The sequence below is a fragment of the Streptopelia decaocto genome, assembly GCF_964273445.1.
Source record: "Streptopelia decaocto genome assembly, chromosome: 22".
Classification (NCBI taxonomy): Eukaryota; Metazoa; Chordata; class Aves; order Columbiformes; family Columbidae; genus Streptopelia; species Streptopelia decaocto.
The window spans coordinates 2,454,026-2,480,755 of record NC_138677.1 but is presented as its reverse complement, the minus strand read 5'-3'; the positions used below and the strand labels follow the sequence as shown (position 1 = coordinate 2,480,755).

At 51.5% G+C, this 26,730-nt stretch overlaps 1 protein-coding gene across 6 annotated transcripts; it reads left to right on the top strand.

The window, feature by feature from the left end:
• The first annotated feature begins 498 nt into the window (after positions 1-498).
• GJC1 (gap junction protein gamma 1) lies at positions 499-25,991 on the top strand. Of its 6 annotated transcripts, none has more exons than XM_082071058.1 (5): positions 499-603; positions 21,347-21,454; positions 22,235-22,370; positions 23,415-23,487; positions 23,610-25,991. In XM_082071058.1, exon 5 carries the CDS (start codon positions 23,629-23,631, stop codon positions 24,808-24,810), a length of 1,182 nt encoding a protein of 393 aa, XP_081927184.1. In that variant the 5' UTR covers positions 499-603; positions 21,347-21,454; positions 22,235-22,370; positions 23,415-23,487; positions 23,610-23,628; the 3' UTR covers positions 24,811-25,991. The 6 variants fall into 6 exon arrangements, with proteins under 6 accessions (XP_081927184.1, XP_081927183.1, XP_081927181.1 ...); XM_082071057.1 differs by having other exon boundaries at positions 23,412-23,487; XM_082071055.1 differs by lacking the exon at positions 22,235-22,370.
• Positions 25,992-26,730: the final 739 nt, after the last annotated feature.

Genomic DNA, 26,730 nt, shown 5'->3' with positions numbered 1-26,730 from the left:
TCCCACCCCACTCCTGGTGTCCCTGTCCCACAGCCCTGCTCCCAGAGCCCCTGTCCCTGTCCTGCTCCCCATGTCCCTGTCCCCATCCTGCTTGCAGTCTCCTTGCCCCTGTCCCGCTGCCAGTGTCCCCATCCCAACCCTGGTGTCCCTGTCCTGCTCCTGGTGTCCTTGTCCCTGTCTTGCTCCTGATGTCCCCACCCCCATAACGCTCCCGCTGTCCCTGCCCGAGTGTCCCCATCCATGTCCTGCTCCCAGTGCCCCCATCCCCACCGTGTCCCACGTCCCTGTTCCGGAGGTGACCCCTCTCCCCCGCTCCGTGAGGCCACCGCTCGGTGTCACAGCCGTGTCCCCGTCCCCTTCCCCAGCCCCACGCGCGGCTGTTCCCGCCCCTCCCCCATTTCCAGGCCTCCCACGCGTGTCCCGTCCCCCCCCCGGGCGGCACGTGGCGGGTGGGTGGGCTCGCGGGGGGGGGGGGGGGGAGGCGGCTCCGCGCATGCGCCGCGCGCCCCCCGCCCGGGCTCGGCGGCCCCGGCGCGGCGGCGGGTGCGGGGGCGGCCGAGGGGCCCCCGGCGACCATGGGCCGGAGCCGCGCGGGGCGGCGGCGTGAGTGGGGACAGAGCGGGCGGGACGGAGCGGGCGGGACGGAGCGGGCGGCCGCGGGGTGGGGGAGGCGGGGGCTGAGCGGCCCGGGGGCTCCTGAGGGGCAGCGGAGTCGCGCGGCTGAGGGGAGGCGGGAACTCTGAGGGACCGGGCGCCCGCGGGCTGAGGGGCCGCAGGGGGCTCGGGGGGGCCGGGAGCTCTCAGGGGAGCCGCGGGGCTGAGGGGACCGAACCGCCGGGGGCTCGGGGGCCTGAGGAGAGGCGGGAGCTCCGCGGGGACCCCGAGTGGAGCCGCGGGGTGAGCGGGAGGGACCGAGCGCCCGCGGGGCTGAGGGAGGCGGGAGCTCCGCGGGCACCGAGCGGCGGGGCTGAGGGAACCGGGTGCTCTGGGAGGAGGCGGGACCCGAGTGGAGCCGGGGGGGCTGAGGACACCGACCCGCGGCGCTGAGGGAGGCGGGATCCCGAGCGGCCCGCGGGGCTGAGGGAGGCGGGAGCGCTGAGGAGCCGCGGGCTCCGGGGTCACTGGAGGGACCGAGCCCGGGGGGCGCCGGGCGCTGTGGGAGGAGGCGGGAACCCGCGGGGCTGGGGGAGGCGGGAGCTCCGAGGGGCCGAGGAGCCGCCACCGTCGCAGCCCCAGAGCCCCCGGCGGTTCCCGCGGGCAGGGGCACCCCGTGGGGCAGGGGCACCCCGCGGGCAGGGACACCCCGTGGGGCAGGGGCACCCCGCGGGCAGGGACACCCCGTGGGGCAGGGACACCCCGCGGGGCAGGGACACCCCGCGGGCAGGGACACCCCGTGGGGCAGGGGCACCCCGCGGGGCAGGGACACCCCGCGGGCAGGGGCACCCCGCGGGGCAGGGGCACCCCGTGGGGCAGGGACACCCCGTGGGGCAGGGACACCCCGTGGGGCAGGGACACCCCGTGGGGCAGGGGCACCCCGTGGGGCAGGGACACCCCGTGGGGCAGGGACACCCCGCGGGCAGGGACACCCCGCGGGCAGGGACACCCCGCGGGCAGGGACACCCCGCGGGCAGGGGCACCCCGCGGGGCAGGGGCACCCCGCGGGGCAGGGACACCCCGCGGGGCAGGGACACCCCGCGGGGCAGGGACACCCCGTGGGGCAGGGACACCCTGCGGGGCAGGGGCACCCCGTGGGGCAGGGACACCCCCTGGGGCAGGGGCACCCCATGGTTCAGGGACACCCCGTGGGGCAGGGACACCCCGTGGGGCAGGGGCACCCCGTGGGGCAGGGACACCCCGCGGGCAGGGGCACCCGCGCTCCCGCTGGGTCCCCATTGTGGGGCGGGCGTTGCTGATGTGCCCTCCCCAAGTACAGCAATGCAAACCCCGGTCGCAGCTTTCTGCCATTAGGGATGAGCATGCTGGGAGCGTGCAGCCTTCGGTGGGAAATATTGCTTTTTTCTGTGATCGTAGTTCCGAGTAACAGGTATTTTTTTACTTTGAGGGACACCAGCCGCGTGTCCCCTCGCTGTGAGCGCTCCTGGCACAGGCGGCTCAGCCGTCCCCGCTCCTCGCCCCGGCAGGTCCCTGAGCGTTGGTGACGGCAGCACCAACACAACCAAAGAAATAAACACCATCTTGCTCTCCTTGAACAGATAAACAGTTACAAAGCTGTTGGTAACCTGAGTTAACCGCGTCAGGTGCTACTCGGCGTGTCCGTGTGCTCCATCGCAATGCAGAGCACGAAGAGGAAAAATCCACCCTGTTACTGGATAACGAAAGTTTTGGCTCCGTTGGGCCAAACTTTCACAAGAACGACATTTATTACAGTTATTTTTACTGTTTGTTTTTTTTTTTTTTTAGCCAATTCTCTTTTCTACTGGCAGGAGTTAGTTCTGAGTCTCTCTGGTCATTGCGACCTTGTGTCCCAGGGAAGTGCTGGTTTTGTTCCACCGTCAGCTTGTTTGCAAATAGGAGATGGCGCACAGAGGTTTAATTAGGGCATGGATGTACCCTATGGATTCTCGAGCAACAGTTGGTAACTCCGGGCTCAGCATTTTCAGTTGGTATTTAGAAACAAGAGGAAGAACAAAAACTTCACATTTGACAGACAGCTCATTATTCTTGTTATTATTTCCATGTCTTCTGCCAACTGCAAGTTGTGGATAATTGGTAGAAAACAAATCTGCCCCTTTCTGTTTGAATCTATTTCATGGTTGTGTTCAGCAACCCAGTCTGGTTACCAAACCCCACCTCTCTTCAGGCCATTTAGGAGGGGTAAGCTGCTGTTTTCTGTCAGGACTTGTGATTAGGAAAATGAACAGTGCCCTTTTCTCTTGTTTTCTATTCTTTCCAAGTATATTCTAAAGTTACGCTTGTGCTTTCTTGGGGGAACAAGTCAAGTCCAGTCTACAAAGTGGGATATGTAAGAAAACGAATGTCCAAACACACAGGTAATTTGAGCCGCCTTGTGCTGTTCCTTATTCTGCCCGTGCGCCTGCGAACAGCTGGAAGTCCCCTATTTCCAGCAGTGCCCACGTTAGCTCCTGCGGTTCCGCAGGCGCAGGGGGGACGCGGGTGGTTGTCCCTCTGGCGGGAGCTCGGCGGTGGGTGGGGTGACCGGTGCGGGTTTCGGCGTGTGACGTTTGGGCTGCCGGTTGTCCGTCCTCCTCCTCCCCTGGGCAGCGGCAGAAGCTCCCGACAGAGACGCCGGGTGGTTTGAGCGGATCCCGGACGCTTCTGCCCATGTCTGCGGGCGAGGTAAGAGGATGGGACCCGGAGCGAGGGGAAAACGGTGACTTGAGTGATTTGTCTGAACTGAAAGGGGACAAAACAGCAAGGGACGTACGTTACCACGCTTTGACCCAGATTTTGGAAGGTTTGTGTTTCAGATCAAAGTTAAACTTGTTTTACAAGACCCTCTTTGTTTTTATTTCACCTGTGGTGCTGCTGTTGTGGCTCCAGCTTCTCCTCCTCGCAGCGGCTTCTAAAACCGCCTTCATCACATTTCAGTTCACTCAGAATGGTGAAAGGTTATTAAAATCTGAATTACTGCCTGTACCCTTATCAACGCGACTACCTTTAGTGCTTCTAAGACTAGAATTGCAAGTTTGTATTATTGCTGATGCATCAGAGTATCGAATTATTGCTAATAGACAACATTTTCTTTAAAAAAATCTATTCCTTTAGTTGATGCAACAACATTGTTTTTTGCTTTTGTTAAGCAACTCCTAGGTCTGAATACACCAGTATAAATGACAAATTGTCATTAAATACCTGCTATCTATATTCATAGCCCTTCATTAGTGGTTATTTTTCCCTGTTATTTTGAAGCAGGTGTCCAAGTCAGCACAGATAACCTGCAAGTGATGCCAATATCTGTAAATAACTGCAAAATCGGAGTCACAGACTCTTATAGAAGAGCCCCGGAAGGGTCGGGAGCCGTGCTGACGGTGAGGACTTGTGGTCCCGTCCGTCTCCTGACAAAGGTTAAAAGAAAACTCGATCACAGCTTATTTTTGTGAGGACAAAGGTGGAGCAAGGCAAGTTTAGACCAATTTTAAGAATTTAGTGAAGATTTTAATACTGTGCAGTTTTGATTGTAGCCACAGGTTTTTCTAAAGAATTTTCTGTGGCTCAAAAGGTAATTGGTTTGGAAACTTGTGTAGGTGAAACTTTATCTTACTAGAAGGTCTTTTTCTGGCTTTAATCTGTGTGGTTTATAACCGACAAGGACAAGATTTGAGAGGAAAAACAGTCTTAGAAACTGGGAAATCTAATCGCTGATGGAAAGTTTGTGATGAATTCTAACACAGACTTGTTGACTTGGTAACTTACTGACTGGCAGCGACTTTTGTAAGTCTAGAACAGAACCCTAATCTCTCTTACTCCGTCGCTTTTTGCTGAGGATGAGCCCCGGAGCGCTTCTGAATTTGTGTGTAGGACCAACAACCAACCCAGAATCGCTGTGGGGAGTCATTTAATGCTGAAAGCACCGACCTGATTTGCCAGTGTTCCCCTCCTTAGTACCTGTGAGGGGTCGTGTGGCTGAGAAAAGTCCCCAAATCAATTGGTGGCTTCACTTTTGACATCGAACTGGGCAGAGGGGGACAATGTTGTGGCTCTTTCCTAATTCACTAATTCCTAATTTCCACTTCAGATTTTCACACCTTTTTAAACGCCGGCAGCGCACAGCGAGGTGCGGCGGTTGTGCCTGAGCCTTATTGCTCAGCCAGGAATCTCTACAGAGCCGCATAAATTTGGACAAGAGCAACAATCATTAAATAATTGGAGTAAAATCCGGGGCAGATAATGGAGCCCTTTGTTGTCTGGCCCAGGGGACGGGCTGGCTGGCTCGTTAGGAGGAAGGTGATCCTCTCTTCCCACCCTGTTTCCAGCTTTTGTTTTTGTGCTTTGTGCTCCAGATTTATTTACTTTTAATGTGGTCAATAGGAAGTCAATTATTCCCATGAAAAAAGTTCCATTAATATTCCCTATTGCTTTTCCTTAACGCTGCTGATGTTTACGGAGAAGCGCGTTCCGTCCCAGCATCCCTGCCCAGCACAGGCTCCCGGAATTACGGATGCGTCTCCAAAAACACCCCCTGGATCACAGCCCGATCAGCCCCGGCCGTGCAGGGAAACGATCCCATTTGCCGTGCTGTGTGAGTCCATTTTTTATTGCAGGACCCCACGTTGTTATCGGTCTTTCCAGCTGGTCGTCGTGCTTCCCGCGAGCAGCAGGACTGGAATCCCACTGTCCTGTATTTGTGTCGTGTAATAACGTGCTGGGCTTTATTTTTTTGTTGGCTCACGTTGTGGTTAATAATGGTCAAATTCTATTAAACCACGTTTCACTTGCTCCGTTCAGCATTGCTCAGTGTCTAAATTCTCCCTCTGAAAAAAACCCATACTTTAAAAATATCTAAATTATGCACTGTCCGCTCTTCGTCACAGTTTTGGTAGCTGCTTTCTTTCCGTTAAAAGCCACAAAAATGAATTTATCTTCAAAATGCTCCTTAGAGGGGAAGAAGAAGGCAACGTTAGATTTGACCTCCTCATACCATAAATATAAATCGTTAGCTCCGCTCGGGCAGTGACGCACAGTTGTCCCCAAATTGTGGACTGTCTGGAAGTTCTGGCTTGGATTTTTACAAACTTGGCTGTCTTTTGTGTCAAAGGTTTGAATGTGAAGGTTCCTGGATGTGCTCTGGGCTAAATTGACATACGGCAACGTACGGCTGGGCGGTTACGATGCTACGGGTATTTCTGCAAGTGTAGGTGACTCAGATCCCTACCTCACTATTAGTTAATAATTCCTTAATGATTACATTGCAAAGAAAAACCCGAGGCTCGAAGTAATAACCCAAGTGACAAGGTTTTCTGACTCTATAAATAAAAAGCTATATTTGGAAGAAAAAAAACCCTAATAGTGTATTTATGGATAAAACTGTATCAAGGGAAATGTGATGGAAAAATTGAGTCAGATGAGCTGATGTATGAGGCATTTCCCCGTGGAGTCATTGGGCTGAAAAATGTTTTATGTGCCTAAACTTGAACAGATGCTTCGACACACACACACACACACACATATACAATCCCAGTTTAATATTAGCAGTTCTGTTCATGCCACTGTGATTAATTCACGAACCAGCCTGGTTTAGTCTCTTTTCCGGGGGCTACGGGGTATTTCCAGATCATCCAGGTACTTAAGCCCGTGCCTAACTGTGAATATGCAAGCAGCAGGGTTATTAGCAGGATTTCTTTCCAGCTTTACATTAGGCATGTGCTTAAATGCCTCACTGAGCTGGGATTTACATTTTTACACAGGAGTGAAGGATTTCTCCCCGTTACCTTGCTTGGATGAAAATCGTTGGAGTCAGCCAGCTTTTTTGCCTAAATAAGGACATGATACCGGCTTTCGCCTCTTACGGTTATTAGTTCCACCTTTTTGGTTACAAATTTGTCAGGAAACAATTGAGTGTGTGTGCCTGACCTGGTTTGAGATCCTGTTGCAGTACCGAGAGCAGACATCCAGATGGATGACCGGCAGATCGCGCCGACTGTTCTTTTTAGTCCGAATGTCGCGTTCAGCGAAGCTGGATCGGTGGCTAAAAATCGCATTTTGTGCTTTTCCTTTGAGCACCCGTTGCTGGGTTCCGCTCATCCCCTAATCCGCTTTCCTGGGGGTGTTTTCTTTGCCTCATAGGTGCCTGTGTGTAGCGCGTCTCTTTTAAAAATCCCCAAAGCCCTCCCAAAAAATACAATGCGTCGGAGCCGGTTTCCACTTTCTGATTGAGCTCAACTGATGAAGGAATGTGGAAAAATAACTACTGGGTCTAAACCTAATGACTTCTGGGTCTAAACTTGGGTCTGGCCTTGGGAATACGCGGTTTATGGGATGAGCGATGCTGCTTGCGGCATCAGGGCATTGTCTCCTGCTCCTGCACACTCAACTCTAACGAGTATTATCTGTAAAGTTCTGTATCTCTCTCGTGCCTGAAATAGCAGAGAGCCTGGAAGGGCGATTGTATTTCTTGTGTGTAGATGGTTTCCATGCTACCTCAAGGGTGAGTTAACTCCTGGAAGTCTTGGTTCGGTTACGGATTCAGCGCTGACAAGTAACACCGTGTAATCCACGGACTGAGCTTAGAGGAACCTCTAGGCAGGCAAGGGCTGCTCCCAGTGTTAATATATTCTTAATTGGCGTAAAAATAATTAAGGTTCTTAATGTGTGTCTTGCAGGTGTGCTGCCTTGCATCCACCATCTCCTCCTAAAAACTGAAACATCTGATTTTCACGGTAAAATGATTTTAGTTGAGAAATGACTGAATTTTAGTTACAACAGACATTTATTCATGAGAGTTACTCAGCTGATGCTCAAATTCATTTTAAAACTATTAAAACTATTTTTAAAAGGAGAAGAATTTTCATAGTGGAAACTGTGATATTAAAACAATAAAATTGAAGTGTTTGGAAGGAAGGATGCCGTGATAGTCCATGTAGCCGTATGGAAATTATTCTTGATTCCTATAAAGTCTTTGCTTCTTCTGGAGTTCACTTGGCATGTCCTCTCCTGCACATACCCAGCTTGATTTATATTCTCAGTCTGCTCTTGCTCTCTTTACAATCCGTGGCTAAACCTTATCGATCCGGGCGTCTGCAAAAGCCGATTCCCTGAGGATTGTGCTGGAGAGTCATCGGCAGAAATAAATCGTTTCTGCCCTTCAGGTGTGCAATTGGGAGAGGTTTGTCCAACAAGTAAACACTGCTTACCGCTTGGCTGTGACTGCCACCGATCAAGAACCTGAGGTATCGATTTCTTTCCCTTTCGGCTCCCGCCAGCGTCTCTGTTAGCTGATTCATCGACGGGCTTGTACTGCAGCCCTGGGGAGACGCTCCCGCTCCGTGAGAACAGCCGCACGGGTTCGGGCTGGGCGTCCACCTGCTCCCAGTCCTGTTTCTGACACAGAAGCACGTTTGAAACCCCTCTCAGCATTTTGACCATGAGCCAGCACTGGGCCCTTGTGGCCAGGAAGCCAATGGGACCTGGGGTGGGTTAGAAGGGGGTGGTCAGTAGGTCAGAGAGGTTCTCCTGCCCCTCTGCTCTGCCCTGGGGAGACCACACCTGGAATCTTGTGTCCAGTTGTGGCCCCTCAGTTCCAGCAGGACAGGGAACTGCTGCAGAGAGTCCAGCGCAGCCACCAAGATGCTGGAGGGAGTGGAGCATCTCCCGGGTGAGGAAAGGCTGAGGGAGCTGGGGCTCTGGAGCTGGACAAGAGGAGACTGAGGGGGGACTCATTCATGGGGATCAATATGGAAAGGGGGAGTGTCAGGAGGATGGAGCCAGGCTCTTCTGGTGACAACCAGTGACAGGACAAGGGGCAATGGGTGCAAATTGGAACACAAAAGGTTCCACTTAAAGATGAGAAGCAACTTGTTCCTGGTGAGGGTGGCAGAGCCTGGCCCAGGCTGCCCAGGGGGGTTGTGGAGTCTCCTTCTGTGCAGACATTCCAACCCGCCTGGACACCTTCCTGTGTAACCTCATCTGGGTGTTCCTGCTCCATGGGGGGATTGCACTGGATGAGCTTTCCAGGGCCCTTCCAACCCCTGACATTCAGGGATTCTGTGACTTACCCATCGGGTGAGGCACTGTGTCTTTATTTCAGTTTTTAAGGGGCTTTCCTTCTCTGTGCTTCTCCAGATTTTACAGCTCCCTGATCTCTTCCCCCTCTCAGCCTTTGTGTTTTTCCACTGTTCTTCCCACACGAGCCAGCCCAGATGTCTTCTCCACAGAGTTCTGTTCTTTTTCCGTGACAGGAGATGGTGATGATGACCGGAGCCATGCGCCGTGGCCGGGATGCGGTTGAGCCGCGGTGTCAGAGCAGCAGGTGCTGTTCATGCGCTTGTCCTGCTCTAACGCTGCTTAAATGCTCTTGGCTTTCTGGCCCATGCCGAGCGGTGCTGGAGCTTTCACAGAGCAGCTGACAGCCCCGAGATCCCCTGCTTGCTGAGGCCATCTCAGGACACATTTTTTTAGTGTGAAATCAAGATTATTTTTTTTTTTAATTCAATGTTTGCATCACTTTATCTATGTGGAATTTCATCTGCCATTTTATTACCAGGTTACTTGGATCCGTAAGGTCCTTCACCTGTTCTTGACGGTTGTTTATCTTCTTTGCCTTGAGTATTCCCATCCAGACCCATGGGCACGTCCCACTCACCTCCCTGTTGCATTTTACTCAAACGCCGTCCTGGTCCAGCGCAGGTCCCGGCCTGTGAAACTCCGCTGGGATGTCCCTCGGTCCCTCCCTCGCAGGAAATGACCATTTACTCCCACTCTTCGTTATCTTTCACCCAGTTTATCTGTGCAGGGACAGTCCCTTTTCCGGTGTGGTCTGTGTACCACCCTTTGGTGTCCCTACAAGAAGCGTTTGATGAGAGAGACTGTCAAATCTAGAAGTCCGGGCAGTCTGGTGCCTTTTATGAGGCTGGAAGTCTCTTTTCTTCCCTAGTATATCGTGTTTATACAGATATATCAATTGTCCGCTAATTCTAGTCTGTATGATGTTGTCTAATTAGCCCTTTGTGATTGCTGAGTTTGGAGCCTGCAGTTTACCAGGTTTTTTTCGCAACCCTTATTGTAGTTTTGGCATCACTCTTGCCTCCCTGTATCAAAGCGATTTTAAGAACGGCTATAACCAGGTTGGCTGTTCACCTCTGAGCTCCGTTAACCTCTTTGGTTAATGTCACCCGCACCTGCTAACCCGTTACAGTTCCTTTGGCTCTCTGTCCTGTCACCTTCTCTCTGGTCACTTCAGTGTCAGCCAGTGTCACCGAGTCCCCAGACGGATGGGCGGGCAAGGCAGCCGGCCTGTCTCTGGTTCTGTGAGTAGGTGTTTAAAGAAGTCAATTAATTTTTCCTGCGTGGCATTGTCATCTCTTTTAGTAGCTTTAAGAAATGAACGTGCTCCTGGTGGTGACTTTCTGCAGGGAGGCTCCCTCAAGGTGCGAGTAAGAAACTTGTGGGTAAAAATCTTCACTTAACAGTATCTGAAGTGGTAACAGAGTGATGGGGAGAAACTATTTTAGTCATGGGACAAATGGCAGCAGGTTTGGTGGGATCCTGCCCCTCTGCCCCGCTCTGGTGGGACCCCCTTGCAGTGCTGGTCCAGCTCTGGGTCCTCAGCACAGGACACACATGGAGCTGCTGGAGAGGGGCCAGAGGAGCCCCAGGAATGATCCGAGGCTGGAACAGCTCTGCTGGGGGACAGGTGAGAGAGTTGGGCTGTTCAGCTGAGAAGAGAAGCTCCAGGGACACCTTAGTACGGCCTTTCTGGACTTCAAAGGGCCCATAAGAAAGATGGGGACAGACTTTTGAGCAGGGCCTGTTGTGACAGGACAAGGGGTGGTGGTTTGAAACAGACACATAACAGGTTTAGACTGGACATTGGGTGGAAACCTTTTACCCCGAGGATGGTGAGACACTGGCACAGGCTGCCCAGAGAAGCTGTGGACGCCCCATCTCTGGACGTGTCCAGGTTCGGGCTGGATGCGGCTCTGAGCAGCCTGGTCTAGTGACGCATGTCCCTCCTCATGGTGGGGCTTGGACTGGATGGGCTTTGAGGTCCCTTCCAACCCCAACCATCCTGTGACTGTGAACTGCGCAGAATTCACGAGTTGCCTTAGTGAGGGAATCCCCCAATCAATCAGTGCTTCCCTGGTAGGAACTACCTTGCTTTTCTTTCTCTGAATGTGATGCCATACAGCAGATGCTTTAGTATCTTTTGTGTTAAGAGTATTTTTGCAAGCAGACCTACTCACCTCTCCCTTAGAAAATGCTCAAGCGCCTTCCACATACCAGTGACTTAACCCATCAGAGAACTGGTGAAGCGACAGTCGGTGATTATCTTTGAATATGTGCTCTGTCTGCATTTGGCACTAATGCAATCTAGACCGTTAACGTTTTTTTGTCTCTAGTTTGCATTTTCCCATGAATGTTTTATTCTGGTAATGCAGGTGGGAAATCACTTGTATCCAAACTCGCAGCATGGCCTTCGCCAGGCTTGGGACCGAACTGGGTTGTCCAAAGCCAGCAGAGGCCACCAGTTGCTCCCTGGAAGGAGATTTTGTTCATGCAGGTTCTGTTATATAAGACTTTTTTTACAATCTTTGGTGTTCTAGCCGTTTTTCTAAGTAAGATATTTGAAGGCCTTACCACTGACCTGGCCAGCGCTTTGTGATCCCATTTATACCAATTCCCGCTTCGTGTCGAGACAGTGAGTCGTGATTTTCCCGTGGTCGTGCTAAATGGTGGTGACCCTCTGTTTGGAGCTTGAAGAGAACACGCACAGAACAAGCGTGAAAGTATTTGGTGACAGACAAAATGTGACCACCCTCCTAAAATCTTGAAAGCTGGGAAATAAGAACCCGAGGGAACTTGGCTCTGTCACGTTGCCCAGAGTTGTCCCTGGAGTATCTCGGTGTGTTTCTTTCCATCTTCAGCAGGACCAAAGAGCCGTATGTACCGTCGCCCCGTCCCTTTGTACCCTCATATCAAGTCGCATGCCTGGCTTAAGCAGTTTATATGCATTTTGGAGACTAATTTCCTTCAATTTGTTGCTCATTTTAATAATCTATGTTGATAATAAGTCCCAAATCCATGGCCATGGAAAGCAGTGAGGTGGCAAAAGCCGACCCTGCTGCTGCGTTGTGCTTGGTGAAGTGTGCGGTGCCCTGTGCCGTGAGGCGTGGTGGGAAAAGGCCTTGCAGCTTCCTCTCATAAAACAGAATTATTTGCAGCAATTCTCAGAAGGCAAAACCCCCGTTGGTTGTGTGTCCTCCCAGCTGTGCGGCGGAGCGGAGGGAGTTCAGTCAGCGAGAAAACTATTCACGTCTTTCAGAAAATCACCATTTTGAGTTTCTTATTTCACTCTAGGAAATCATTTTTCTTTTTTCAGCAAATAATTAACTTAGTGAATTTACGTGAGTATTTATATTCTAAATTCTATCTTGGGCAAAATAAAGCTGTTAAGTCTGTTGAACTCAAGCTGGAGTCACATTTTCATGCCAGTGTAGCAGTCTGCTCTGATTTACTACGCTCCCTTTCTCAACACAAATTGTACCTAAAACCGCTTTACTGAAACGAAACTCTTCAATTATTTCCGCAGTTTAGTGGCACTCGAGAGGAGCTGAAGCAGCAGGAGAGCGAGCGCTCGCCTGGCACGCTCCCGTTCGCGGCTCTCGTGTTGTAGCGGACCCCTTGCCCCTGGAACAAGTGTCTGCAGCGTGTGGCCGTGTGCGCTGTCACCGCCAGAGTGGTTCCGATGGCGAGACACTTGTCCTTGGCTGTCGGTGTTCCCAGCGCCGTCCTCACAGGCTGTTGTGCCGTACAGGTAACCGGCGGTGAGATGTTGCAGCCGTTGTCCTCCTGAGTTCAGTGCTCTCCTCCTAAAGAAATGCGGAGTTGTGTAAAGTCCCAGGGGTCTGCAAAGTGTTCTGCTCCTGCATATCTCAGCAGGTGGGTTCTATGTTAGGGATCGGAGATCTTCCCTACGCAGACAAGGAGCTGCCGCACCGCGTGTGTTGGCTCCCGGCCTCATTGCTGCTATTGCACCATTTGGCACCTCTGGAGGCGGCACTCCTCAAACCACAGGACATCAGCTGAGCTTTGGAAACCCTGGGCTGTGTTCAGATCAGAGAATCACAGGATGGTTTGTGTGGAAGGGACCTTCCCAGCGCCCCCAGTGCCCCCCCCTGCCATGAGCAGGGACATCTTCACCAGCTCAGGTTGCTCAGAGCCCCATCCAGCCTGGCCTGGGATGTCTCCAGGGATGCTTCAGCCACCACCTCTCTGGCCAACCTGGGCCAGGCTCTCACCACCCTCAGGGCCAACAGTTTCTTCCTCATGTCCAGCCTGAATCTCCCTCCTTTCGTTTCAAACCATCGCCCCTTGTCCTATGGCAACAGGCCCTGCTCAAAAGTCTGTCCCCATCTTTCTTATGGGCCCCTTTTAAGTCCGGAAAGGCCACACTAAGGTCTCCCTGGAGGTTCTGTTCTCCAGCTGAACACCCCAACTCTCTCAGGCTGTCCTTGCAGGAGAAGAAAAGGTTACATTCATTTGAAGAAAAGATTATATGAATTTGCTATAATTGTAAGGTGAGGCAGTGTCTTCTATTAGACCAGATCACAGAGCTGGGAAATAAAAGTCTTTTTGAATTCGGGTCACAGTGAAACGACTGCCACGTTGCAGAATGGGTGAGTGGGGATGTTGTGGCAGAGCGTGTCATGGTGCATGGTATCTGTTTCATTTACAAGCCATTCATGTTCGTTTTGGAGGCTTATCTGTGAAGCAAACACTATCATAGTTTCTTTTGACTGTCATAATATGGTGGTGGGTGAATTAGGTGTTCATCTCCATTAGATTGTATCCAGCTCAGCCGAGTGAGAGCATTTTGATGTACAGGAGCCGACAGAATTGCTCTCTTTTGGCTTCTCTCTCCTTTCCCGAAATGGCCACGAGAGTGATATTTGGGTCAGCTGCCTCCGGAGTGTCATTTTCTTTTGATGCTCATCCCTCTGAGCACATAGGAGGAGCCCGATGGGGAAGCGCCGAGGTGCTGTTGGCTGCAGTGGAGTCAGGAGTAGTTAAAGGGGTGTTGTGGTTATTCAAATCGCTAATCGCGTCAAGACAGGGAAATCTCTGCTGCTTGACTGCAACGGCGCGCGAGGGAAGACGGCCTCGCCGAGACTCGCTGCGAGAGACGGGGACCCAGGTAAGCGCCCGAGCGCTCGGCGGCTGCTCTCCAGGAGCACGTGTTCCTCCGCTTTGCTGTGCGTGTCACCCACAATAGTGCTTGTGTGTCCTGCGGTTTGCACCGGAGGCCTTTTAGGTCTGGCTGGGAAAATAGGGTTTTTCCTTCTTTTCTTGCTGCCGTGCTCCGGGTCTCGGTGCAGATGTCCCCGTCCGTGTGTCTGGGGCATCAGGGCGGGCATCGCGCTGCGGGTGCCTTAGAGTGCACGGGTTGTTCTGTGCCCGGGCTGTGCTGTCCCCCGTGTCTCAGGTGTTGCAGAGTTTGAAGCCGGACACCGTCCTGCAGAATGGGTGAGTGGGGACGTTGTGGCAGAGCGTGTCATGGTGCGTGGTATCTGTTTCATTTACAAGCCATTCATGTTCGTTTTGGAGGCTTATCTGTGAAGCAAACACTATCGTAGTTTCTTTTGACTGTCATAATATGATAGTGGGTTCCTGTCCCTTTGCTGTCTGCAAGCCTGAAAAGCCTGAAATGAGCCGGATCGGTGGGACTTGTTGGTACGTGTGTGCAGTAACCCCGGCCCCGCTCTCCATCGCGCTCCGTCACTTCGCAGTGGTGCTGGTCACTTAATAACCTGCTTTTTGCTGTCATCGTCACTGTATTTTTTCCGTCTTTACCCTTCCGTTGCCCACAGTTGTTAAAATCACTGCTGAGAACACAGATGCGATAGTTGACAGTACAACATTTTTAATAGTTTAATAATATATTGTGTTTATATCATGCCGATGTTAGTGGGAGGGTGAGTACCCCGCAGCAGCCCGCACTGTTTCGGGCAGTCGTCCCGTGCTGTGAACATGCAGGATCTCAGGTCTCCATGTCTTTCAACTCCTTGTAACCTGTCCCCCCTCTATTATGTTCGTTCTTAGAGGAGAAATCGCTTTGCTGCTGTTGTCCCAGACTCTTCTCAGTCGTACCCAGGGAATTGTGGTGAGCACAGACTAAAACACAGGAAATTCCACTTAAACAGAAGAAAAACTTGGTTTAGTGTGAGTGTGGTCAGACGCAGGAGCAGGTTACCTGGAGAGCTGCGGAGTCTCTGTCCTCAGAGGTATTAAAACCCAGCTGGACATGGAGCTGCCAACCTGCAGGAGAGAGAATTGGTACTTTGGCCTAGTTTAAGCTACCGATTGGCAAAATATTCTACGTTTCTTAGGGTACCTAGAGGTTAAGAATCTTCAAAATATAAATAAGTGACTGAAGTAAATGGGTGATGCTGTCACAGCATGGGACTTGTTGGGCGTCTGGTGTGTTCGATCTCCATGGTATTTTGGCAAGCGGTGACACTTAGTGTGTCTGAACCAGGGTTTAGTAGCCCCGAGCTAAGGAGCACACGGTGTCTTATCAGATGGATAAGAGAGAGAACTCCTTGGTGTTTGGGAGATGTACGTGTACGATCACCTCGTGGAAAAGCCTGCGGGATCCGCTCGGAGTGGAAGAGAGAATTGACAGCTCACCGTCGGGAGGGGTTTGTGGACACCGCGCTCCCCCAGTCTGATGGTCGCTGCACCTGGTAGGAACAGTCTTTCTCGAGGATACCCTCCTGCTCTTTATTTTTTAAGGGTACAGATAGCAGTCCCTGGCCGTGCTGGCTGCACACAGCTTGGGCTGACAAGCTGAGAGCTCAGGTTTTGGTTAAACACATGGCCTTGGTCTCTAAACAGCCGTGTTGCATGGTTTCTCTAGTATGACTTGAAGTTCAGATGCAAACTCTTTGCAAAAAAAAAAATACATTGCCATATACCTACTGTGTAATTCCTTGTTTTCAGTGTCCGGCTAAATTACGTGAGGAAGGAGTTTTGCTGTACGTTACCGGCTCTTGCGTAGCGAGGAACAAGTGCAGCGATGCTGGGTTGGTGAGTCGTGCTGGATAAGATCAGTTTGTACCAGGGCTTCTCAAACCATCTGGGCTTAGCAGGGTCAAACTACATTGTAGAGAAATACTTTGAGGTGTGTGAGGCTTCAGAAAAGGGAGATGGGAGAGGGAATGGGCTGCAGATCCTGGGCACAGTTAACTCACAGGTTGGTTTTGAGCTCTAGGGTAGCAGCTCCTCACTGGGTGGGTTATTCCCACCCCACAGGTTGAGCTGTGAAGGGTCAGGGATCATTTGTGCCACAAAACAGGAGTCCCAGTTCTGTGCTGGTACCACCGAGGTTTGGTGGAGTTTGAGGCTGTTTGCCACCCTGAGGATCGAGGGTTTCATTGCAAAGACTGTCAAACAGCACACCGCGTCTCACCCTGTGATCTGCTGACCGCTTTATTTTCTCCATCATTACATTTCACATCACCAGCACAGGCATCACCTGCGGCTTCTGCTTCTCGAGGAGAAACTTCTTCCCTTTGCGGTGCCAGAGCCTGGCCCAGGCTGCCCAGAGCGGGTGTGGAGTCTCCTTCTCTGAGACATTCAAACCCCCTGGGCCCACCTGTGTGATCTGCTCTGTGACCCTGCGTGAGCAGGGCTGGGGATCTACAGGGATCCTGCAACCCAACCAGGGTGGGATTCTGTAATTCTGTACCTCACGTCTGTAGGACAGGGCTGAAGAGCAGCCTGCTCAGGTTTGCTGAGCGTCTGACAGCTCTGTCGCGAGTCACAGAATCCCAGAACGTCAGGGGTTGAAGGGCCCTGGAAAGCTCATCCAGTGCAATCCCCCCATGGAGCAGGAACACCCAGATGAGGTTACACAGGAAGGTGTCCAGATGGGTTGGAATGTCTGCAGAGAAGGAGTCACTCCAGAAATGCCAAACTCGGGCACTCGGTACCAGCCTCCGAGCTGGTACACCTCATTCCAGTGATCCGAAGGGATCCTGACTGCTGAGCGTGTACAAAGGGATTCGGGCTGACACAGACCCCAAAGCAGGGCTCCCAAAATCTCCTGAGCTAACAGAGACTCTCCGGCCCAGCCTCTTGTCTCTACAAGCTCAGGCTCGCAGACGAACCCGCGTCACCCTGCAGCTCCTCGTGTCCTCGGGGTGTCCGCGCTGTCCCCACGGTCGCTGCCCCTCCGAAGTCGGGGTCTCACGAGCTCCGGGGTGTCTGCCCTGGGGACGACGCTTCGTGCGGGAGCAGCATTGCTGGAGGTGCAGTAAACGCCGGTTCTGGCCAGCACGAAACGCCGCGATTTCATTTGAATCGTGTCACTGCGGGGGAGTGTTGCTAAAATTGTCACTTGGCTTTCCATGTTAGCGTTACCTAGAGGGCACGCTGAGGCTGCTGGAGGTTCGTGTCTTATCTACAAATTCCAGTTTATCTTGGAGCTGGATGCTCGGGTGGGTATATGTATGTTGATTTTCAAAAACATACGTATTTGACATCTGTATTTTTTTGACAGCGCAAGAATCTTATTATTTCTCTACCTCTTACCCGTATTTTTTAGAGTTCTATTTATATGCTGCACAGGATCTGCGGTCTCATAATTCAACAAGGGTTTTTTAGACTCGGGGGGATCAGCAGAACCTCATTAGCCAGCCTGGTATTTGAATGCACCGTTCAGAGATTGTTTCCAAATTGACACTGACGCAGGGGCTTTTTCAGAACCACTCTGTGCTGTTTGCCACGTGAGAAATGCCGGATGATGGAATATTTCCTTGAAAAAGCGCTGCGTGTCATCCAGAAAGTCCCAGCTGCTGTAAGCACTTCTGAAAAGCAGAATGAAGTTGGTGGTGATTGAACCCACCGCCATCCCCAAGGACGGAAAGGTGGGAGCAATGAGTTGTCGTGTTCGGGAAGATCCCGCGTCCTTTTTCTCTTGTTGAGAGGTCGGACGCTGGAATTCCTGCGGCACGGTGCTCAGGATCCGCGCTGATCCTGGCTCTGGCCACAACCTTCTGTCTTGAGCACTAAAGTCTCACTCATTATTTCAGGTTAAAAAATACTGAAAACAAGCCCTGTGCTTCCTCAAAAATAATTGAAAATCATGCACTTTCTTACATTTCAATGTAAATGAGACTGGAATGAATAATGCTGATTATTCATTCATCCTAATTTAAATCCTATTTTAATTAGCCTGTGGGCCCAATTTCAGTTTCACGCAGCATGAAACCTCTTTTGATTATCAACAGAATTGCCATGTATTCTTGAATTGGTTTTTTTTCTGCTCGGCAAACATCTCTTTAAACTGCTTAAAAACAAAACAAAGAGATCATTAATAAATTAATCAAATTTCATTAGCATGACACAGTAGGATATCTCTGAAGGAGGAAAACAAGCCTTCATGTAAATATATTCCCCTTAGGGGCTGCCTTTTGGCTACAAGGTCTTTCTCCTACATATGCTGTTTGACACAGGAAGTGCTGGTGAACTGTGGAAATTCAGACAGGCGAGAGCTCCGGCTGCGGCGCCGCCGGGCGCTGCTGGTCAGGGACAGCTCGGCTGGGGCTGGAGCACAAACCCCCCAGGGCTGAGCTGGGCAGGGGGTGACCAGTGAGCTGTGCTGGGGAGGTCACTTGGAGAGTCCTGCGAGCCGGAGGGACAGCACAGGATGGTTTGTGTTGAAGGGACGTTCCCAGTGCCCCCAGTGCCCCCCCTGCCATGAGCAGGGACATCTTCACCAGCTCAGGGTGCTCAGAGCCCCGTCCAGCCTGGCCTGGGATGTCTCCAGGGATGGTTCAGCCACCACCTCTCTGGCCAACCTGGGCCAGGCTCTCACCACCCTCAGCGACAACAATTCCTTCCTCATGGCCAGCCTGAATCTCCCTCCTTTCGTTTCAAACCATCACCCCTTGCCCTATGGCAACAGGCCCTGCTCACAAGTCCGTCCCCATCTTTCTTATGGGCCCCTTTTAAGTCCAGAAAGGCCGCACTAAGGTCCCCCTGGAGCTTCTTTTCTCAGCTGAACACCCCAACTCTCTCACCTGTCCCCCAGCAGAGCTGTTCCAGCCTCGGATCATTCCTGGGGCTCCTCTGGCCCCTCTCCAGCAGCTCCATGTGTGTCCTGTGCTGGGGACCCCACAGAATCCGCTCCCTCCACCTGGCCCATGGCAGGACTGACTTTCTGGGCTGCAAGTGAACGTCTTGTCCAGTTCTTCAAGCTCTGGTACCCCGAGTCCTTCTCCACGAGGCTGCTGCCGCTCCATCCATCCCCACTCTGCTGATGTTGGGGTTGCAGTTGGCCTTGTTGTACCTCATGGATTTCACGTCCTGCTCCTCCAGCCCCTGGAGATCCCTCTGGACGGTGTCTCTTCCCTTGTATCAGCCGCACCCTTGAGCTCAGTGTCACCCCTAAACTCACTGAGGCTGCGCTCAGCACCGCTGGTCATATCATTGATGGAATGATGTGAAACGAGTCCCGATGTCGTACATTCCAAAGTCTTTTGAGATTCGACAGATGGAGTGAGGCTGCTCTTAAAACTCGGTGATTGCACGCTGCGCTGCCCTATAGGTGCCGTACATCTCTGAGTAAAGACATTGCTGGGCACATTTCACCAGGTTCCAGCCGCTCCCGTTGATCCTGTCCCGCTGTCTGTCCCTCTCACGCTGCCACCGTCTCATCCCGGGGCAGGATTTGAAGGCTGCTGCAGCAAACAGCTCCTCCGAGGTGCGGTTCTTCCCTCCCCGACTGCCCATCACGCCTACATGGGAAAACCGAAACGAGGTGAGATTAGTCCCCTGTTTAAATTCACATTCAGACCCACACACAGGCTGGAGTGGGGAAGCCCCACGTGTGAGAAACTGTCCGCTGTGTGGGTATGTGAACAACAGCCACGTTCAAATAACTCGAGAGATTTCCCACAGGAGCCTCCTCGGCTGGAAGTGCCGGGATGAACTTATGACAAATACAAGGAATGAAAGTTTCAAATGCACTTCCTGGCATGACTTAAATTAGCTGAAATTGCTGACATTTTGCCTTTCTCAGACGCGTGTCAGTGTCCATAGGCTTTTATTTCAAACAATGGAAAATTATTGAGTTAAATGTTGCCGGAACAACAACTCCGGGAGCCGCCGAGTGTACGTTGGGTGAAGGTGACTCGGTGTCTGCGTCCTGCGGTACGTGTGTTGTAAAGGCAGAAACGTGCGGCCTCTAACCTTGGGTCATCGTACCCAACTGAGGGATATCACCACTTCAATAATTCTGCCTGGAACTTTCTGCTTTCCTATTGTGTTTCATTTGGATGGGCTGGACATTCCCAGCGAAATAAAGGTTTGATGGCAGGTTGAGCCAAAACATTTCCTTAAAGACAAGTTCTTCTGCCGGTGAATTCGCCCATATTTGTGTCTGTAGCTCCGCTCCGGGCTGAAACTAAATTTAGAATAAGTGACACTTTCTCATTGAAGAGAATCAGAGCTTTTCAGCAACTTATCTCCGCAGCCGGAACTCTCTAATTGACAGAAGCCTTGGTTCTCCAGCACGTGTCTGATAACGCCGTCTGCTGCGTCTGAAGGCTGTGATTAACCCAAATGCGTGTGACGGTGCGGCCAGCGTCTGTCCGTGGGTTTGTCATGCTTGTATTTATATAACCGGTGCAATCAGGGTGTGTGTTTCTGTCTTTCTCCCGAAGCCGGGTCCAAAACTGGCCACGTTTCCCCATATCCCGCTCTGAGCCCCCCACGTCTCCCTCGGTACGGGCGGCGAAGTTCGGTATGTGCCAGGCACCGGTGTGCGGGTGCAGGTAGAAAACACACCTTGAGAAGCTGATAAACACAACGGAAAATGGTATTTATGAGATTAGATGTCAAGGCAGCAGCTCGTCTAAAAGTAGAGATTTCCTGTCCCCTCTCTTATTGAAACTGGCGCTGATTTGGGGCTTCTCTGTTGTGAACTGTGAATGAATAAACACGGATAGAATCTGAAAATGTAAAGGCTGGTTCCTGCCTTTGTTCCAAATTCACACTGGCCACGGTAGCGAATTAATTTCAGTTTTACTCCGTAGTTTACTTTTAGAAAGGAGTTCACCCCTAATGTATCCAGTGGGTGAGAATTAACCCCTTCTTAAGCTCATGCGGGTTTTGTCTCGTTATTAACTGATGAGTTACACCGTGTGTCCCGTTACCCGCCTGCGGTTGGCGATGGGACAGGTGGCTCAGCTTGGTGTGACCCGGGTTTGGGCTTTACTTGCCTCTTTCGTTCGGCGTTTCGGAGCCTGTAGGCGCACAGGGCACCCCAGGCTCGTCTCAGGGACCCCCCGCAAACACCGAACACACAAGCGTCTGAAGCTCCGTCTGTCGTCTCAGTGCAGAACTCGGGGGTGCAGAGCTGGACTCGGGTGCCTTTTGGAAATGGGGGTTCAGAGCGCGAAGCCACGTGCTGTGTGCAGACTGGAACCCTCTGGCCTTTTTTCCTGTTAAAATAAGTCTTTTTTCAGCCAATCCTGTTTACAGCACAATGTTACGATTGCATAGAAAGAACAGCTTTGACCGTAAGCCTTGGATTGATTGCCTGCTCGGTTCACAGCCGCTAGATTGATTGATGGACCCATCATCCTTCCTTTTCATCCCATGTTTCCCAGCTAAACAAACTGAACTCTCAATCTCTCACTTTTAGGCATCTTCCCCGTTCTTCGGCTGGTTTTGAGACAAATAGATTCCCCGTCGGATGTTTAAGCAAGTTGTGAAGGATGCGGGCGCCGAGTGCTGTGTTGCTAACGAGGAGGTAAGATCGGTCTCCTTGCTCTGTCCTTAATACACAAAGTAAAGGCTGCTTTTCTTGTACGAAGCTCAGTTGAAGCTGTGGGTTGTTGTGCTGGACGCAGCCTCTCGAGCAATCTGTGTCTCTGATCTTTATTTGGCCGCAAACTTCTGTGCCCTTCGCAGGTTTTGGCCGCAGCCGTTTTCCATCCGTCCGGGGAGAACGCGGCCCCGTCACCAGGCCCGTCCCTGGGCCTCGCAGAACCTGCTGTCATTACATCCAATTGCTTTAATATGCGAATCATTTGTCAAGATCTTTGTTACTTTTCATTCACTTAACATGGGCTTTTTTAATACTCCGCTGCGCTCTTTTTTTTCATGAAGTAATAAATCAAATGTCCTACGCGGCCCATCCACATTGTGTGTGCTGTTGCCTTTTCAATGAAACATTGAATTTCACCAGGAGGAGATTACATTTAGATCCTTTAATTCTGTATTGATTGCATCCAGCCAAATTTCATTATTTTCCCTGCGAACAGCTCTGGAGTTGTGTGGAAAAGCCAAATAGTTGCAAATACCTCTTTTCCTTCGTCCTCCTGGAACTCCTCCAGGTGAAGAATAAATCACTTTTCAGGTCAGAGTGCGAGAGATTCGTCCAGTTCTGGTCAGAGACCTTTGACCACACGTTACTCTGTACAAATCTTTATTACTAGCGCATGTTTGACGTTATCAGAGGACTGGAAAATGTCTGATCTCCTGCGCTATAAAAACATCAAGCAGTTCTGTGCTCAATATTTTGCTCCAGGTGGGCCCATAGCATTGCTTGCTTCCCTTCACTCCAACACCTCACAGCCTTGCCAGCCCTGGGATGGGTTTTTCACTGTTACGATTGCAAATGTATATTGATTTCCATCTAATCTCTCCTCTCAGATGTTTGACAGGTAACTTTTTTAAACTAGATTTCCCTTCTCTCCAAAAAAAACCACCATGAAATGCATACTAAAGGCTTTTCTGATCCCAGAAGGGAGATTTTTAGCTTCCCGAAGAGACTGAATGCACAGAACAGTTGGAGCTTCGGGCTTTACCAGGGCTTGGCCTCCCCGGTGCAGTTAAAATAAATCTTGTTTTTAGCGGCGGGACGTGGCCAACAGTGCCCATAAAATCTTAAGGAGTTTAGTTTTCAGCCTCTCTGTTTTGGAGACTTCAGCCTCACAGAATCACAGAGAATCCCAGAATGTCGGGGGTTGAAGGGCCCTGGAAAGCTCATCCAGTGCAATCCCCCCATGGAGCAGAAACACCCAGATGAGGTTACACAGGAAGGTGTCCAGGCGGGTTGGAATGTCTGCAGAGAAGGAGACTCCACAACCCCCCTGGGCAGCCTGGGCCAGGCTCTGCCACCCTCACCGGGAACAAGTTGCTTCTCCAGTTTAAGTGGAACCTCCTGTGTTCCAGTTTGCACCCATTGCCCCTTGTCCTGTCACTGGTTGTCACCAGAAGAGCCTGGCTCCATCCTCCTGACACTCCCCCTTTCCATCTTGATCCCCAGGAATGAGTCCCCCCTCAGTCTCCTCTTGTCCAGCTCCAGAGCCCCAGCTCCCTCAGCCTTTCCTCACACGGGAGATGCTCCACTCCCTGCAGCATCTTGGTGGCTGCGCTGGACTCTCTGCAGCAGTTCCCTGTCCTGCTGGAACTGAGGGGCCACAACTGGACACAAGATTCCAGGTGTGGTCTCCCCAGGGCAGAGCAGAGGGGCAGGAGAACCTCTCTGACCTACTGACCACCCCCTTCTAACCCACCCCAGGTACCATTGGCTTCCTGGCCACAAGGGCCCCGTGCTGGCTCATGGTCATGGCTTGAGTGTAAATATCTTTATTAACATTTGGAATACAGAGCAACTGCATCTTTCTCTTCTGCTTGGGAGCAGCTTTGGGAACGTGGTTTTTTTTTGTGAAATGGCATTTAACTGCTGCTTTTTTTTGCAGCAGACTTCTCCAAAGCCTGCGGAAGAGACGTCGCATCTTCAAGCAAATTCTGGCTGCTGGAGTTTCCCGATAACAGGTAACGCTATGAACACAGTGGTGTGTTGGTTGTAAAACACTAGAGTTTTCTGATTGACATGTGCACATTTGGGCTCAAGCTGATAAACTCACAAATCTTTGGGGGTTTGGTTTGTTTTCCAGCTAAAATTATTTGACCACCATGAGTTGGAGTTTTCTGACCCGTCTGTTAGAGGAGATCCACAATCACTCAACCTTTGTTGGCAAAATCTGGCTGACGGTGTTGATTGTGTTTCGCATCGTCCTGACCGCCGTGGGAGGAGAATCCATTTATTACGACGAACAAAGCAAGTTTGTGTGCAACACGGAGCAGCCCGGCTGCGAGAACGTCTGTTACGATGCTTTCGCTCCCCTTTCGCACGTCAGGTTTTGGGTGTTCCAGATCATCCTGGTTGCCACTCCGTCCGTCATGTATTTAGGCTACGCCATTCATAAAATCGCCCGGATGGTGGAACACAGCGAAGCCGATAGAAGAATCCGAAGCAAAAGCTTTTCCACGCGCTGGAAACAACACCGCGGCTTGGAGGAGACCGAGGAGGACCACGAGGAGGACCCCATGATGTACCCCGAAATAGAGCTGGAGAGCGAGCGGGAGAACAAAGAGCAGCAGCCCGCGGCCAAGGCCAAGCACGACGGCAGGCGGCGCATCCGCGAGGACGGGCTCATGAAGATTTACGTCCTGCAGCTCCTGGCGAGGACCACGTTTGAAATCGGCTTTCTGGTGGGTCAGTATCTGTTGTACGGCTTTGAGGTCAGCCCCGTGTTCGTGTGCAGCAGGAGGCCGTGCCCGCACAAAATCAATTGTTTCATTTCCAGGCCGACCGAAAAGACCATTTTCCTGCTGATCATGTACGGGGTGAGCTGCATGTGTTTACTTTTGAATGTCTGGGAGATGCTCCATTTGGGCTTCGGCACAATCCGGGACACGTTGAACAACAAGAGGAAAGAGCTGGAAGACTCGGGTACCTACAACTACCCTTTCACTTGGAACACACCGTCCGCTCCTCCCGGCTACAACATCGCGGTGAAGCCGGAGCAAATGCAATACACTGAATTATCCAACGCCAAAATGGCCTACAAGCAGAACAAAGCCAACATCGCTCAGGAACAGCAGTACGGCAGCAACGAAGAAAACATCCCCGCCGACCTGGAAAACCTGCAGAGGGAAATCAAAGTGGCTCAGGAGCGCCTGGACATGGCGATCCAGGCGTACAACAACCAAAACAACCCCGGCGCTGCCAGAGAGAAGAAATCCAAAGCGGGTTCCAACAAAAGCAGCGCCAGCAGCAAGTCCGGGGACGGCAAGAACTCTGTCTGGATTTAACGTTGGCTCAGTTGAGATGTTGTGGGGTTTTTTTTTGCTCCTAGTTTATCGTAACCAGCAACCCCTTGAATAATGGCTTCCATTCAGTAAATATTTGACTCTGCTTATTTTCAGGGATACCGTTGGCTAGTGATTCGACCTCTCAGAAAAGGGTTTATACGCGTATTCTGGGATTAGAGAACTTGATTCTTCTGCCTTCCAAGTCAGGAGACAAATAGGTATATTTAAATCATTCTCATTGAACGGTTTATGCTGTATGTACAGTATTCTAGTACATTTATTATGCACAATTCTTTTGTATTTGTACACTGGATCTCTGATGTTCCACTTTTTTATATTCAGGAGGAGAAAGCAATGGGTAGCTGGTAGCGTTTTGCTAGTTTTATTACTGTGCTCCGCAGTTCCGTCCTTGTTCTCCCTCGTTTTCGATGCTGCGTTTCCAAAGTGCCTTGAACACACAGCACAGAGGAGACTCCGGTCGCTGAAGAGCGTTGGAAACCATCTGTGAGCGCTGCTCTTGACTCTGTCTTTTACAAAAATGACGTGCTCCTTATCAAATGCAAGTGTCGTACTATAGCTAATATGCATTACAGGGTTATTTTCCCCCCGTGTGGAAAATTATTTCCAGGAAAAACATACATTTGTGAGATGATTTGTGTTCAGAGAACCAGCGTAACGCGGGGAGGGCTCAGACCTCCCTGCAAGCTTTATGCAACAGGAGGGAAAAGAGACTTCAAACTCTTGTAAAACACCCAGAAACAAAGAGTAAACGGAAACTACTGGCTTCGGTAATTCCGCAGATGTATGCGGTGTCTGTTTTTTGAGGCCTGTCGTTACATAACGCCCCGCTCCCCGAGGGCACGGCGCCGTTCCCGTACCTTTTGGAGAAGATTGCTGTCTTTTCCAAAATAATCCGCTGCGATGGAGTCACGGTGAGTTTGTTCCACTGGAGGAAGAACCTTCCTCCCCCCAGCCAGGACACACGAGCTGTCTGGAAGAGTTTTCGCCAAGCCCTCGCCGAATATCACTGAAATCGCCTTATTCCAGACCCCTCTCCCTTCCATTATGTCCGAGGAATTTCCTTCAGACAGAGCAATATGTATAATTTAGATTTCTGCTTGAGAGACCGCTCCGATTTGGCATTCTGTGGTTTTGGCATTAAACTTGAATTTATAATTAGAACAGGAGAACGCGGTATTTACTGCCTTTGGCGGCGTCTTCTTGGCAGGGACGCGCATTAATGTTCGAGAGATGCTGAGAACTGGGTATGTTTTGCTACTATTTATAATCTATTCAGGACCTTGCTCCGCTCTCTTTATTTTTTTAGGCTTTCATGCATTTTAATCTCTTTCGGAGGGCCTGTTGGAAGCGGGACTGTTCATTTCCGAGGCTACCTCAGTCCTTGGTGCCCTCGCCGGCTCGGGAGCGGGATTGAGGAGCACACAGGTGAACCCTACTCTTTCCTAAGCCCAGGCTTGACCTTAAATTTAAACCAAGCGGATGCGAGCGCGCTCTTGCCGTTGCAAGCAAGGGGTTCTGTTGCATTGTTCGCAGTGTGGTTTTGCTCTGGGACCCCAGGTGTGATCCCAGCTCTGCTTTAGAGACCCAAACCTGCCCTTTTGAGCCCCAGCTTCTCCGCTTCGTCTCCAGCTTGCGAACCAAGTTTGTGGTTTTTGTTCAGCAGGAACTCGTGGCAGCCGCTCGGGAGGGGAGCGACCTCTTTGTTTTACCCAGAGAAGTTTGAGGGTGCCGTCCGTGGGGTCAGTTTAAGTAGCGCAGTGTGTAAATAGTGATTTTTTAAAAGCTGGAGGGCAGGGACAGCTCACTAGTGAGATGGGGTGAGAGGGAGTTGATTAACAGCGCTGCTCTAATTAAACAGCAGTCGGGAGAGAAAAGCGAGTGGGCTTTGCTGGCAGAAAG

Bases quoted from the DNA above. Each gene is read 5' to 3' on its own strand.
- GJC1 (XM_082071055.1), top strand. From the start codon at position 23,629: ATGAGTTGGAGTTTTCTGACCCGTCTGTTAGAGGAGATCCACAATCAC.